The 15,622-nt window shown below is 36.0% G+C and overlaps 1 protein-coding gene across 1 annotated transcript in view; it reads right to left on the bottom strand.

Moving 5' to 3' along the window:
- LOC149542635 (putative lysine-specific demethylase JMJ16) overlaps nucleotides 1–14,166 on the bottom strand; it is a 30,947-nt gene extending 16,781 nt beyond the window's left edge. Inside the window, exons 1-9 of the mRNA XM_089797517.1 lie at nucleotides 13,648–14,166; nucleotides 5,671–5,965; nucleotides 5,316–5,387; nucleotides 5,159–5,236; nucleotides 4,474–5,007; nucleotides 4,146–4,370; nucleotides 3,675–3,836; nucleotides 2,210–2,578; nucleotides 81–2,046 (exon numbers count right to left, since the gene is read on the bottom strand). Of these exons, the coding sequence (XP_089653643.1) occupies nucleotides 81–2,046; nucleotides 2,210–2,578; nucleotides 3,675–3,836; nucleotides 4,146–4,370; nucleotides 4,474–5,007; nucleotides 5,159–5,236; nucleotides 5,316–5,387; nucleotides 5,671–5,961 (3,697 nt within the window). The 5' untranslated portion in view covers nucleotides 5,962–5,965; nucleotides 13,648–14,166. The remainder of the gene's footprint in view (nucleotides 1–80; nucleotides 2,047–2,209; nucleotides 2,579–3,674; nucleotides 3,837–4,145; nucleotides 4,371–4,473; nucleotides 5,008–5,158; nucleotides 5,237–5,315; nucleotides 5,388–5,670; nucleotides 5,966–13,647) is intronic.
- Nucleotides 14,167–15,622: the final 1,456 nt, after the last annotated feature.

The following is a 15,622-nucleotide window of genomic DNA, read 5'->3' as shown; positions in this document are numbered from 1 at the left end:
TATAAAAAATAACTGATTTAGCATATAGTATCTTATGCATACCCTGTATGGTTCTAAGGAAAGTAAATAATTCATCATACCTTTGGGAAATATAACCTGCCTACTGTACCAAGACTTCAAGGGACACATAACTCCAAGATCCATGACTTCAACTTCATAAATACACTTCTGTGCGCGAACAACTCTTGCAATGCGAGGACCTTTATTCTGAATTATCTTTGTTGAATTTTCTGCTGCATCGGAAGAACTGGACACCAATAAAGGTTGCACCTTCCTTTCATTTGTGATGTGATTCCAAGGAAAGTCAAATCCTGAAACTCCATTCATATCATTGTTGCCAGCAGATGTACTAATGTATTGTTGAATAGGATGGATATTTCCAGATACAGCCATTCTCTCAGTAACTTTTGATTTTATGGGGTATCTTGGATGAATATCACTTCCTTCACATACCAAGCCTTGAACTGTGTGCAATTTATGTGAAGCTCCCATCTGAACTAAAGAATTGTCAAGTAAGGGTAAAAGCTTACTTACGTGGCTTCTCTTGTTTGATTTGTCGGAGAAATCTGTTTCTCTTATTAAGTCAAATTGTTTGGCATGGCTTTCATCTCTTAAACATTCTTTACTGTTTTCCGGATCTGAAGCAAAGCCGTGTTCCATTCCAAGCATAGAAATTTTGTTTCCTTCATTTGTTTGTCTTATTGTTACAATATCATCATGTATTGCTCTGTACGAAACCTTGTCTGTGGCTAGACTACAAACTGCTGTCCTAACAGTGCTGGTTGCATTTTCAGGTATTCTTGTGTTGAGATGATCTTGCTTGACCTTAGCTCTTTTGTCCATGACAATAGATTTTTCAGTACCTTCTTCATCATCACTGAGAAGTATGCATTCAACATCATTTAAAGAAGCTGGACCTTGCCCTCTAAGGCTAGCTTCAGGTTCATACTGCCCTCGATTATCTGAAGCTCCAACTCCATGATTACTTGCCATAAAATTCATATGAAACTTGGATGAAGGTCCATTGGACTGATCATAACAAGTATTTTCATCTTTTATAAATGGCCCCTGTTTACTGTAGCTTAAGCAATTTCTTTCAATCTTGCTTTTACAAGATAAAGGAATTTTTACGTTATCTGATTTAATAGAGAAAAAATCACAAGGTGTCTCTTCATTAGAAGCAGTCCTTACCTGCAAAGTTAGCTCTGGTTTATCACAGAGATCATTCCCTTCAAAATTGAATGGCTTGTTTATGTCTGGGATTTGATCTCTCATGGTAAGTTCCATGGGAACCTCGGTTTTAGTTTTGGCAGTTTCATCTACCATTGCCGATGCAAAGCCAGCTGATTTACTGTCCTGATGTTGCACAGGCGAAGTCAACACCAAATCTTCACCATTGGTGTGAGAAGCCCATGCTAGCACTGTATCTTTACCTGGAAAACCAAAGGGCATCTTACTTTCATTTTTTATTCTTGGACCGTCAACTTCTCCAGTTAATGCTGCAGAGGCAGTTAATTTTCTGTCCTGATGCTGCATGGCTGAAGAGATCATTTTTCCACCATTGGACCCAGATGCCAAGTTTAGCAGACTAATAAATGAGGTCTTAGATTCCCCCAATAAAGAATCGGTATCCATCTTACTTTGATTAGAATTTACATAACACGACTCCACTGTAAACTGAAAACTAGATTGTAAGTTTGGATATCCTACATATGTGCTCAAACATAATCCCAAATCCAGGGTGGCCCACCGGTGAATGGCATTCAACTTTCCTCCTAAAGCTTCAACAAGTGTATCTAACTCTGCTGTATCATACCTATAAAGAAAGAACCTTCTGTCCCAAGCACATTTACATATTTGCTTTGCATGTTCCAAACATGCAAAACGCTCTGGAGAGCATTCACAACCTACAGCTGAAAGGTGCAGATCATAATAACACGAAAGACATTCTCTTTCCTTTGTTGCATCAAAATTATGATCCATTTTCCTTGCTCTTGCAGGATTTGCAAGATAAACTCGTCTTGCACGCTCCATTTCAACACGTGTCTAGAAAAGCCAGATTAAAGAGGCAACAAATAAAATCAATACATCTTGTCAAGTAAAATTGCTTCAAAATTGATGCAGTGAATAGCTCACTCCTCTTCTAAACATAAATTATCCTTTGAAAGCTACATGACTGAAAAAAAAAACAATTCTGAATGCTTCATACCTTCATAGCCTTTGTTAGTATACCATCTTCGCCGCAAAAGCTTTGCCAATCTGAATTTGACAAATTACCTTTTCTCACTACTAGGAGCTCCCAAAGAGATCTCACTGCCTCCCTTGATGCCCCTAATAGTAATTTATCATGTGATACAGATGTCTTGCGACACTGATTGCGATAAAGCTCTACTGCACTCTGCCCATGTGGTAACCAGTCAATTGGAGCCACATTGACGGCCTCAGCACAGTTAAAACCACAGTTAAATCCAGCATGGTATGCTCTGGGGAATGTGAGTACAAACTCCCCAGATTTTTGAATAGACCTATATACAGGTACACCCTCTGCTCTCAAAACTGTCGGAGATAGTTGGGTAACCTGTTTCAGAATATCATTCAACCATTAGAACTCTCTGACTCTTGTTTCTCTGAATGATGTTCTTGATAAAACCTAGTTCCACTTCATTTAAAATGCCTAACAATAGTCTGGCTAGTACACATCATATTTCCAGAGTATTTTCGGGTGTGCAGTGTACAAGCTATTGAGCTAATATATTATAGTTACATTAGATTATTTCCAAAAGGAGATAAAGAGGGAGCTGTCATAAGGTATCTCCACCCTAAGACATGCTCAATATAGTGGATAGAATATGTAAGGCAAACATCATTTATGGAGGATTTAACAGATATAAGAAATGTCGAAGCTCCAAACAGCATAACCAAAATGTCTCTTAATGTATGGCTTGGATGTATCCAAACAGCATAACAGAAATGTCGAAGCTCCAAACAGAATAACCATTTTTTAAGCAGCTCTGTTTGAGTATGGCTTGGCTGTATCCACATAATGTGTGTGTGTGTGTGTGTCTGTGGCTGTGTGTGGATGCATTGGTATGTGCTCTCTTTCTTTATTATTCTGTTTTTATCATAGCTCTTATTTGACAATCAAGAATGGCCCAGATACCCCAGGTCCCACCTGCATGTGACACTATGTACCATAGCAAGAACTACAGTCATTGACAAACCCAAGAGGTACCAGTACCAGTACCAGAATCAAAATTATACATGTCTGAGTGTGGAGAGCACCATGGCCTGGTAAAGTGGATATGAAAGCAAAATGGATTAGTAGAAGCTTGAGGCTATATCTAATAAATGATTCATAGGTAGTTTGGTGTCATTATAGCTGACAATTGCTTCAGTATTGTGACCATTTACCAATTGTGCTCAGTTCTAATATAAATCACTACATAAAAGATATGTTGTTTTCAATCAAAAACCCGATCTTTGGGCTTTTAAATTCACTTCAACTAGTTTTGGATTATGATATGCTAAGACTGGTGGGTGTTTAGAAAAATCCTCGCTCGTATTTGCACCAGTAATTTACAGGCTTGCTCGTATAGTTATATTTAGCTTACCAAATTTATCTTTTCTAGGAAAAAAGAAAAACTATGGTACTAATGATAAAAAAAACTGCTTACCAATTTGTGCAATAAATCTGGTTGTTCGTCGAATAAATGTGGTAAATGCCTTCGCATTGCCTCTTCCAACTGTACGGCTGCACTCCCTGGAACACCATACCACACCTTGGGAGCACCCCAGTGCATATAATTCAATGAGTAGAAGTGATGATCCTCCACGTGCTGCCCAGATATATTCAAAAACAAACATGTAAGTATGCAACAAATCCAAATCAGTTCACAATTATCACAAAAACAAATCATTGACAAACAGACCACAACAATTTAATTGGTAATTTCAATTATAACAAGCTTCAAGTTCAAAGAGTCCAAAACTTTCCGATTCAAATATTATTTTGTCTGCCAGTCAAGGACTAGTTAAAAAATATCATTCAAGAATGGATAATTATGCCAATCTGATGTCGAAGAAGTAAATTTGATCAATAAATGATGAAAAAAAGAACTGACTGCCTTGATTTGAGCACCACTAACCCAGCAAAAGGATGAAAAGCACATTCCAAGGTAAAGCCAGGGGACTAAGACTCCTGAAATATCCCCTCCTTCATATGATAGAACTGATCCTGGGAGCCGTGCAAAGTTATTCAAATTCCAGCCTGATTCCACATAAGGATCTGAATCAGTTGATTGAGTTCCAGAAGTAGATTTTGGAAATCCACTCCCAAAGACCCCAGTTTCAACATCTGCACCATATAGAACCTGTGAAACAAGAACTAGGCAATCTGTAATAGTTTTAAAAAACTTATGTCATATTCTTTTACTACCGCAAATGACCTGCTTAAATCCAATGTTATGAACGTACCTCTATTTGATCAGTTGGTTTCTCAATAACACGCCAATATTCACCTTCAATATTCTCTACAGATGGCTCCCACTTAGTTTTGGACTCGCCCATCACTGTGGAATCTAAATTTCCATTCATCTCTTGGATTCCAAAATACTGTTCTTTAAATTCATTCGCATACCTCTCATAGGCTTCTAATGTAAACTCCGATCCAGAATCAAATCCAAACCTGCTCTCTTCATCAGAGACCGGTTCTCCATCAGCTCCAGAGTGACATTGTTGACCACGTCCACAAGACCTACCTGTCCTTGAATTCCTCCTCCTCTTACGTCTTCCACCATTTCCATTCCTAAACTTCTTGCTCACAGGTTTTCTGATTTGAAGCTTGTGAATTTCTTGAACTCGAGTAGGAAACTTTGCACTTTGCCATTTGTCTGTATCCCTGAGGGAGCATGGGGGTTTCCATGAAGGAGGAGGGACTATGCGACAAATCCCATATGGTTCAGCTAATGCACGGATGCTAGCAATATATTTCAGAGTATCCTTGAACTCCTGCAATCAATCAAAATGTAAGATTATCTACTTACAAAGTTATCTCAAAGACTAAGGACAATGAATACAAGAACAGCCAGCACTAGAACGTAGAGAATGGATTCGTATAAAGATGAATGAGACTTGTCATGTGTAAGGGAAGCCCACTAGCCTCTTCATTGGGGTAAAAAACAGGTGCTTCATCTATCACAGGCCTGCATCCATCTTCAGGACGCCATCGTGCTGTCACCTGCGATACCAAAGAGGAGGCTTAAACAAATAGATTATTGAGAAAATAGGATCAAATAAAGCGCATCTTTTATCTTCACCTTCTGGCAGTCACTGCATCTTGAGCATCCACGGATGATCCCCTTTGGTAGATTGCTCTTTGAAGAACGAGCCTGCAGATGAATCTTTAATTAGGCATCTGGAACGTTATATATGTAATAGAGATAAATAAACCCATTTATATAACCGCAACAGTCCTTCCATTATTTAATGGATAGTCAAGAATCTAAAATGCTTAAGACCTCAACTTAATGTATATACCAGAAAACACAAACTGATATCACAAAGAACAAACTTCTCAATTAATAATAGGGCATAAAGAGCTACTTACACATCTATAAAACAAATGAAATTGGAATCGATAAGGGGATTGGTAACTGCAAAACACACAAATACCTGGAAAGATTGCTGACAATCCGAATCATCGTCGGAGCTCATATCAAACTTTCCATAGTTAACCCAAGTCCTACGTCTGAGAGCCCTGGTAAACTTCACCTCATCACCACTGCTGCAATCTGCATGTGTCTGACTCTGCTGTTGAGGGCAAGTTCCTGAATTGCTATTTGCATCACTGCGAGCCCTTTTCAAGGTAAAAGATACCTGAGATGAGCAACTAGCAGGATCTACTAGTCTATGCTTTTCATCCTCGCTCATGCCAGCTTCAAAATATCCAATCCCCATTCTCATCTATCTGTAAGCACATAAAATGAAATAAAAATATTAGAGAGCAATACGTTAACAATTGTTTATAAATTCTTCCAAGATGATAACATACACTCAGTGAGAGCACTTAGCAAATAGGCTGTGAATTCTATGGTTCTTGAGACACTCAACCACAAGGAGAACACTAGGCTCACTAAAAAAATGCTGAGGAGGTTAAAAACCAAGAGAGGGTTCTCAGACTATAAGCCGAATGCCCTCTGCTAGTCAATCCCTAAATAATGAACAACATTAAAAAGAGAAGGTGATTCCAAGGCCACAAGATTCTGATTGCAACAATGTGAATATAGATAAAGTGTAATCAAAATCTAAATGATGTCTACTAAAATGCCTTATGCCTTATGTCAGAACAAGACGTACAACTTTCAGTGTATAAGACCTGAGCTTATTCTGCATTTTTGGTACTGAAAAGGAAACAGAGAAGCAGACCCAATCAGATGTCAATTAAAAAGGCCAAACTATGACAAGAGAATTTAAACATGAAACCGATATTTTAGTTGGCAAGTACTGTTCTCATAAAAAATATTATGTACATTGTGATATTGCTATAAGGATTTAACTATGTAGCTTTTGAGTCAAACTCATTGTTATGATCTTGGTGGGCGGCCTTCACTAGCACCTCGGGGTTTTGGTGCAATGGTTCGTACCATGTGGTATCAGAGCCTCCACCCAAGTTCGAGTCTCAAAGTGGGTGACAACGTTGGCATTGCAATGTTCGTCCGGGGCTCATATGGCCAAGGGAGGGCCCACCATATGGGCGCACATACCGCCCAAAGTCTAGACTACGGAGTGTGGTGGGATGTTATGATCCTAGTGGGCGGCCTTCACTAGCACCTCGGGGTTTTGGTGCAATGGTTTGTACCACTCATTGACTCATATTTCATGAGTAGTGATACAACACGAATCCATCTCTCATGAGAATAAATGGAACACTTAGCACTCATCGGATCTAGGTGATGCTCACAGAGGTGAAGCACCAGGTCTTCCTAAGAGGTCACCCATCCCAATATTACTCCAGCTTGAGTGCGCTTAACTACAAAATTTCCTCCATGGTTAAACCAACTCTACTTGCAACCCCATTTGCAAAACCTTCACCAAGTGTTGTGCTTTATGAACCATTCATTAGAAAGTCCCTTAAGCTCATCAATTGATAATTAGGAGATAATTTCCACATCAAGTCAAATTGTGATATTGCTATCAGGATTTAACTGTGTAGCTTTTGATAAAAACTCATTGACCCATATTTCATGAGTAGTGATTCAACACAAATCCATCTCTCATGAAAATGAATGGAACACTTAGCACTCATTGGATCTAGCTGATGCTCACAGAGGTGAAGCGTCGGGACTTCCTAGGAGGTTACCTATCCCAGTACTACTCCAACTTGAGCGCGCTTAATGACAAGTTTCCTCCATGGTTAAACCCACTCTACTTGCATCCCCATTTGCAAAACTTTCACTGAGTGTTGTGCCTTATGAACCATTCATTAGAAAGCCCCTTAAGCTCATCAACTGAACCATATGATGCACATTTAATCATAAATGTACAGTGAATAATATGTATGCAAAGCATCCAAGGAAAGCTGCAAATCATTAGCTTTTCAAATAGTTGGACACATCCAGTCCCGAACTTTTTGCAGACGCAAAATTCAGCCACAAGCTAAGATCCTCAAAACTAAGGCACCTTCAAACACATGAAATTATATTTGTCGATGACTAAGAAAAGCAACAAGGGGGGTATGTATGCACCAGCCATCAAAATACAAAACCAACAGTATCATGATAACCAGGATTTTTATTTGGCAAAAAGATCTAAGAGACCCATATCCTAGATTATCATAGACACAATGTCGAAGAAGTCAAAAAAAGTGGAAAGACTGAACTGTATAGTAACAAGGCAGACTTCCATATTTCCCTAGCATCCCATTTCCAAGTTAAAAGAGCAGTCAGAAAACACAGTACCATACAATGCTCATCAACAAGCACTCAAACGAACAAGTGCATTCAAAGTTCATTCTCTCGTTTGAACAATACAGATGTTTTCTTTGTAACCTCAGCTGGATTGCCAGAACACTCAGATATTGATCACCAGTTAGCTAATAAAATTTCAGATCTCCATGGAGAGCTAGCATCTAATGAATCTTGTGATATTTTTTTACAGGCCAAAAAATGGCACACTTTTCCCTGACCAACATATATTTTCAACTCAACCAAAAGAAGAGAGGAGCACCCCTTCTTTGTTGGGCTCAATTGTTATTCTTTCTCCAATTTTTCATGTGCAAAAGAAATGTTAAAAGGACTCTCCGAGCCCAGCTGCCAGAGTTTTTTTTGGCTCTAGACCCAGACTCAGCCGAGTCTGGCAGAGTCCTGACCGGACTCGCCAAGTCCAAGGACTCTCCAGACTCATAGAGTCCCAGCAATCAGACTCTGCTGTGGTCAGCAAAAAAACATTTTTTTAATTATTTTAATTTATTTTTTGGGGTTTATATGTTTTGTCTAGGACTTAAGAATGTCATTCCATCAATTGCAAACATAAAAAAGAGGAAAAAAACTTGAGAGAAGAATATTGAGTTTTTAGAAAAAGATTAGGAAATCGGTTGGCTCTCATATATTGATTGTTGATCCACATTGAAAGAAGGTAAAAGAAGCATTTGGAGGAGGCTTCTACAAATTTGAGTTGCATTTCCATTTTGCGAGCAATTGTGAGGAATATGAAGATAATAATGATGAGGATGCCACTGAGGTTGGGCCTCTGACATAGGGAGAGAAGATGGTTGTAGAATGTTCCACGACCTATCTTAGGCGTACTCGTAGGAAGACATAGGCTACTATGAGCCTTAGTCTTCTAATCTTTACCTTTTATTTTGATATATGTTTTCAACTTTTGATTTCATGAATATTGTAGAAATTTGACAGTGACACTTTATATTTTTAAAGTGTTATTTAGTTTTACTTATTTCCTTCATGTTATACCTGGCACTGGCATCAATAGTTTTCTTCAAATCTGAAAGCTGGCCATAGTTCATGAGATTGAGCACAATGGTACCTCTTTGTTCCACAGTCATCAAATACCGTTAATTTCACTTTCTGGTGCTAGACCAATTGTACACCGTCAAGCTCACTTGTATAGCTCTCATCATATCTGTTGTATCTCCAATGTCTTTTGAATGTGAACATTCTCTTCCTGATCTACAGATCATTATTGCTCCCTGAACCATTCTGTGACTTCTGAGCTTAATTCAGAACAACTTGGCTTCAATAATCTGCTTTGATAGAAGAAAATGATGAGGTGGCAGCATTTTGAATGAATGGTCAGTGTAACTCAATTCATTAAAGTACACAACTAAATATAGGAAGAGAAATCATAAGTTTCATATAGTTGGCATAACACTTTGTCACTAGAACCAAACTGAAATGCAATAGCATGGAGGACAAAGTTCTTTGATTATGAGGGGAAGCTCTCACGTTATTTAATAACTACAAAATAGCAAAACTATACAGATGAGCAGATTTCATTCAGTTTTACAAATTAGGCCTTTCAACAGTAATTTGTGTAACAATGATAGATTGAATGTGATAATGAAAAAAGGAAAAGTTCAATCATACAAACAAAAAGGAATAATTCAAGAAAGTAAAAGTGCTAATTGGAGCATTTCATTATTTGATTGCTGAAATATCAACCCACTCATTCTTCTAAGCAAAAAGATTTCAAATTCCAGTAGTTTCCACCAAGTTTCAGGATGGGGGACAGATTTTGGGGACTAGGGAAGGGCCTAAGTTCAAGGACTGTGAGCGGACGGCAAGGGGATGGTGGTACTGATATACACGTAATACCTGAGAAACTATTAACAAAAAGATGTATAAGAACTACATTTCAAATTTTCAAATGAAACTTTGGCAAATTAGTCAAATAGCAAAGTTGCAAATACTAAATACTTAGATATGAATTGTATGTGTCAAATATATCAAATGTCCAACTTTGACAAATTAGTAAAATAGCAAAGTTGCAAATACTAAATACTAAGATATGAATTGTCTGTGTCAAATATATCAAATGTCCACTGATTATGACTGATTTTTTTGGACAGTGATACTGTCTATCACCACAGTACATAAAGAAACCTTATACATTGAAATTGGCCATATATGAAAAAGGAATCAGATAATGAATTGTTGAACAAATATGACAGTAGCAATGAACACAGAAACACTGTCATAGAATCCCCAGCTCTGATTTTTCTTTAGTGTAGCCAGCATAATCAGCAATAATGAATGCAATAGCAGCTATGAATCCTCATAAATTGCCCATATTAGGTTTGCAAATGATCTGAAAATGTCCTTCAATCAGCCAAATATGTGTGTGTGTGTATACATACATACATACATACATACATATATATATATAATTTTCTGGCAAAAATAAAATTAACAATTAAAAAAAATACACTTTTGAGACATTTGGGGACGGAAGACTTCTAGATGTCCTCGAGACCACTCAAGGGATTGGCTGTTTGCCGTTTCCAGAAATCCACTTATTTCCAGTTCAAAATTGTCTTCAACACACAATCTTCAAATTAGATGAAAAAATGTCACATGTTGCCATTAGAAAATAAATAACGGTGCCCAACATGCAGAATTGATGGAGGCTAGGACTGATCTTATATTAGCAAGGAATATGTATCTCTAGATATTGTAAGCATATCTATCCTGAAAAGAGGATGTAGAAAGTCTTCCAAGATGACCTTTCCAAAAGATGCATCTTGGGGAATAAAAATGGCATCAAATCAAGTCCCACTTCGCGAGGAGTCAAGCGGACATGAATAATGTTTCCAGAGAGTTTCTCAAGTCTTGAGGAAAGATCACCCTAAAAAATACAGCCTTAATATAAGTGGGTATGTCCCTTCATTAGACTGGCTCTGTGTACTAGGGTTTTGATATTTACCTTATGAAGAACTTTCATGAAAAAACTCTACATGTGATATTGACGACCAAAGGAAGGCATATGCTATCTACTCAGTGTCCTAATATTTAAAATTTAGCTAGCCCTGAAGATGTATTATGAGTTAAATCGTGGTCATGTTCACCTGAGTCAGAATAACCTTGTGACTATCAGACAGTCATAAAGTGTGTACGCTTTGCTCCTGTTATGTCATTCCATGTTCCATATTTCCCAGTCAGCTAAATGCTAATTAACCTTCTTTGTAGCCAATGCTTCTACAGCAATTTGATAGTACTTTATGCTTTCGTGACCAATTAAAACAGTAATATTTACATCTGATGGATGAACTCTTTTTGGGATAGTGAAAAAAGCTTTGACCCAATGAAACTAAATCCATATATACAAAATCAGCTCATAATACCCTAAATATTTGTCCTTTTGAATTTTCCAATTTTGGCTTTAGTAATGCATTACTTCTCCCTTTGCTTCCTTTGGAGTATAAACTGATCAAACATTTCAAAACACAAAGAAGGCCAGGTACGCACAACTATGAAAGTTCATTCCACCAAAATCAAAGCACGAATTGGTGATTACTATCAAGTGCATAGTTTTAAATTGTGGTTTTTCGAGACAATGTCAGATATTGCAGGGAACAAATCAACAGAAGTTAAAGAATAGAAGAGGACAAATGATGTGTTAGGTCAATGGGCCAAGCCCATTTACAGCTAGGCAGTAAAGACTACTGCAGTACACAAAAGCTGTTGTTGCTCCTCTTTTTAAACATTTCTTACTCTGAGATAGGCAGATCTATAAGAACAACTCCATGCATCAAGTTCTCGGAAAAACCTAGAAGGGACAAATTATGTGATAGGGTCAAATGGCCAAGCCCATTTGCAGCTAGGCCGCAAAGATTATTGGGGTACACAAAAGCTGTTGTTGCTCCTCTTTTGAAACATTTCTTACTTCGAAATGTGCAGATCTATATAAAGTATTTTTCTTGGAGAACAACTCCTTGTATGAATTTCTCGGAAAAAACAGCAGCTGTAATACCCATGGTGACATCAATTCTGCAATACCAATATTAATTTTCTAGATATAGTGTCACAGTCATCTGCAAAAAGAAACATGTTAGGCTATTAGAATGATTGATTACCTAAAATTGCCACAGCTATCTGATTCCATTCTGCATTTCTCATAACTAGAATCGGTCTCCTAAATGATGTGGTTTACTTGGCCATTAATTCGGGAATATTAAGTAGCATTATAGAATAGGAAGCACCATGAACTCATGCCACTGAAAATAAACTGTATTATGGTTTGCCTTCAACAATCCATTCATTTGCATTCAATTACCAATGTGTAGACTTCTGTCCCTGTTCAAAAGATTCTTCCCTATAAATACCATTGTAGCCCACATCAACACTGTTTATTAGAGTATAACAAATATAGATGTGTTTATCCCAAAAGAGCAGCAAGGCACATGTCATAATGGTAAAAGCCACACAAGCTCGATTAATAATTATTTCTGTAATCATCCCTTCTAATATTGATTATTCAACTACTTAAAACAAGAAAAATGACCACAGCTCAAAAGAATATATGTCTAACAAGAGTTTTGAACATAGTATTATGTGTGTATGAGTGTGCATGTATGTGTATGGGTGTGCATCTGTGTGACAGTAGATATACTGAATGTGTTAAGGCCTCCGCATACATTAGAAGTTCACAAGGTTTGTGCAAAAACATCTGATAAGAATTTTGAAACCATCAAGGTTCAGATCAACCTATAAGATCCAGCATCAGGATGAAAATGTATGCTTCCCTAGAATAAGATGAAAACGTACCATTTTTTCTGGAAATCAGAAGATGAAAAATGTATACTTCTTGGAATTTAGAATGAAATAATAACCTTCCCTTAAGCTTACAGGATGAAAATATTTTTTTAAAAACATTGGCAGTTACATATGGATCAAATTCCATGTAAACATACCGGGTACATTTTATAGGCCTGAATACAAATTAATGTAAAATCAGCGTTTGCCCTAGGACCAAACAATGCTCATGAATGTTTACAAGGAGTTCCATATCTGATAGATTTTAAACACAGAAATTCAGATCCGACCCTTAAAATCAAACTCTTTAATGTAGGGTGTTCCTATTAACAGGACCAAGATTGTGCACAAAATAACGTATTATCAAGACAGTCACCACAAAAAGTCACAATTATTCTTCCTTGATGCAATTTGCAAGATTGCATCTTGCTTAGGATAAAAAAGTGTCATCAGTTAAAATTAATTTAGTGGCATCCCTATTTTATCCTCTATTCTATCTTCACGCCATTACACTGTTTCCCAAATATAGAGATATTCTCTCTAAAAATATCAGATTCAAAACTTAATTCAATTATATTTCAGAATGCTTCTACATCATACATTGATTTATCTAAAATGGATTTGATTTGCAAACTTCAGAAGGCATCAATACTATTATTTAAATTGGCAGATCAGCTCCAACAGTCTTTCAATTGCAATTTATGACATTACAGAGACATATCACAATCTACAATTATGTGGGACTTACAGATCAATGACAAAACATATACAATAACAAAAAAGATGACAGAATCAAAATAACAAATTGTTCTTTGAGATAGCTTGAACCTCCAACACATGAAAAATCTCAAGAAGCGAAAATAACTCAGAGTTGACAACTTACCTCTTCAAATCAATTAAGCTTGACGAAATCCCCTTTTCAGTCTCTCCAATAACCCTTCACAGAATATGAATTTATTTACCCTTGATAAGCCATGGATCCAACCTAATTGACAGTGGATGTGGTGGTTTTGTAAAATTCAAGGAAAAAAATCTCTCCCCTCTGAGCAATTAATGAATACTTTTCGTATGAAAAATATAAGGATAAAAGTATTGAAAGAACTAAACCAAATGATTGGAAGTGGGCGAGAATAACCCAAATGGACAATTAAAGTAATTATAGAAAAAGAGTGGAAATCGTTACGGCCGAGTTCTCTTGGAACAGCCCAAAAAAAAAAAAACCCAATTGTTAAAAATTACAGGCCATGAAGAGTTAAAAAAACGATCGTAGAATTCGAGATAACGAAACATACGCCAAAATTAAAAAAGTATGGTGAAGAAAATTTTAAAAATCAATTAATTAGCAACTGAAATTCGGTCAACAGCCCAAAACCTAACCCTCTGCCCTTGGACTTACAAGAATAGAAACCGTTCCCTAGGCCCACTGTTTTTATCTCTGCTAGTAACGATCTCTACCTTTTTACTTAATTGTGAATTACTTTTTTCTTAAATTATTATGGGCATCTCTGTGTGTGGCTGGCTCTTTAACGAGGTTAATTTTTCCTAAGCTAATTATAGTTTAAACTAAATATAGATAAATATGTGAAACTTTTTAGTTTTTAATAATTTTTGTATTTTTTATTTTGGTGTTCTTTCTTTTTCGAAGTATAAATTAATTTATATAACAATTGTAGTATTAGTTTAATTCAAAAATAAATCATTTTGTAAAATTTTAGTGTTTTTATATTTTCGTGTTTTTTTCATATAGTCTAATAGATAATTTTTAAAAGCTAATTACAGTTTAACTTTTTAAGTTTTGTAATTTTGTACTCTTAGTTTGTAGAATTGTTATATTCTTCAATTTTATTTTTCGAATGTACTTTTCTTTTAGAATATAAGTTGATAGATAATGTTTTAGAATTAATTATAGTTTAGAAATAATTTTATGAAGCTTTCTTAATTTATAATATATTTTTTAAATTTTTTATTTTGATATTTCTCGAGTTTAGAATATAAAATTAATAGATATAAGTTAAATGAGTTTCAACTTGAAAATAAAAGAATAAAGATAAGATTAATGTAATGATTTAGATGAGTTTACTTATTTAAGATGTATTTGCAAGGTGTATTTAGACACCTATACCATGGTGGACAAGGAGTGTGTATTAAGATGCTTGTGACATTTTGGACAAATAATTTGTAATTGTTTATTTACAATATGTTGTAGCTTTTCTCATATTGGGTGGCCAAATTTTACAATAACTTGTGGAAAAGTTTAACTAAGCATCCACTTTAGTGATGGAATCACTTTGACTCCCATCTCGGTGCATGTAATTGCATGTTGTCCATAATAGGGCATCAAGTAGTGCATTTTTAAAGCATGTCAGTTATTGGTGTTGCCAAGAGTAATGGCACACTCAGAATTGGCTAATTTTGATTACATATGGGTTAAGCGCCCAAGTAAAGGAGTGATATAAGTGCAATATTTTGATTCCATATATTTGAGGATAATACATACACATACTTAGCTTAAGTGAACTATTTTAATTTTATATATTTGATGATAATGTGTAGTTGGGCCTATATTCCTAATCATTTATTTCTTGCGAGATTTCTCCTTATAAATCATGTGTTATGAGATGTTCAACTCTTGTGTATGCTTTGTTTCATTTTTTGTTGCTACCTTATGGTGATGTAACATTCATTTCTTTGATGGTTTTTATGTTCATCTATGTATACAATTAAGCATTTCAAAGTGGCTAATTTAAGCATGAAAATATATATCTATGATTTTTTTGTATTAAAGCAGCTTAATTGTATATTTGTATATAACAAAAAAAATTCATATTGTGCACCTTAGTATTTTGACCAATCTACTA

This window comes from Cupressus sempervirens, chromosome 8, assembly GCF_028749045.1.
Source record: "Cupressus sempervirens isolate cs-2001-9-10 chromosome 8, ASM2874904v1, whole genome shotgun sequence".
NCBI lineage: Eukaryota > Viridiplantae > Streptophyta > Pinopsida > Cupressales > Cupressaceae > Cupressus > Cupressus sempervirens.
Note: the sequence above shows the minus strand (reverse complement) of the source record. Positions and strands in the feature narration are given on the sequence as shown.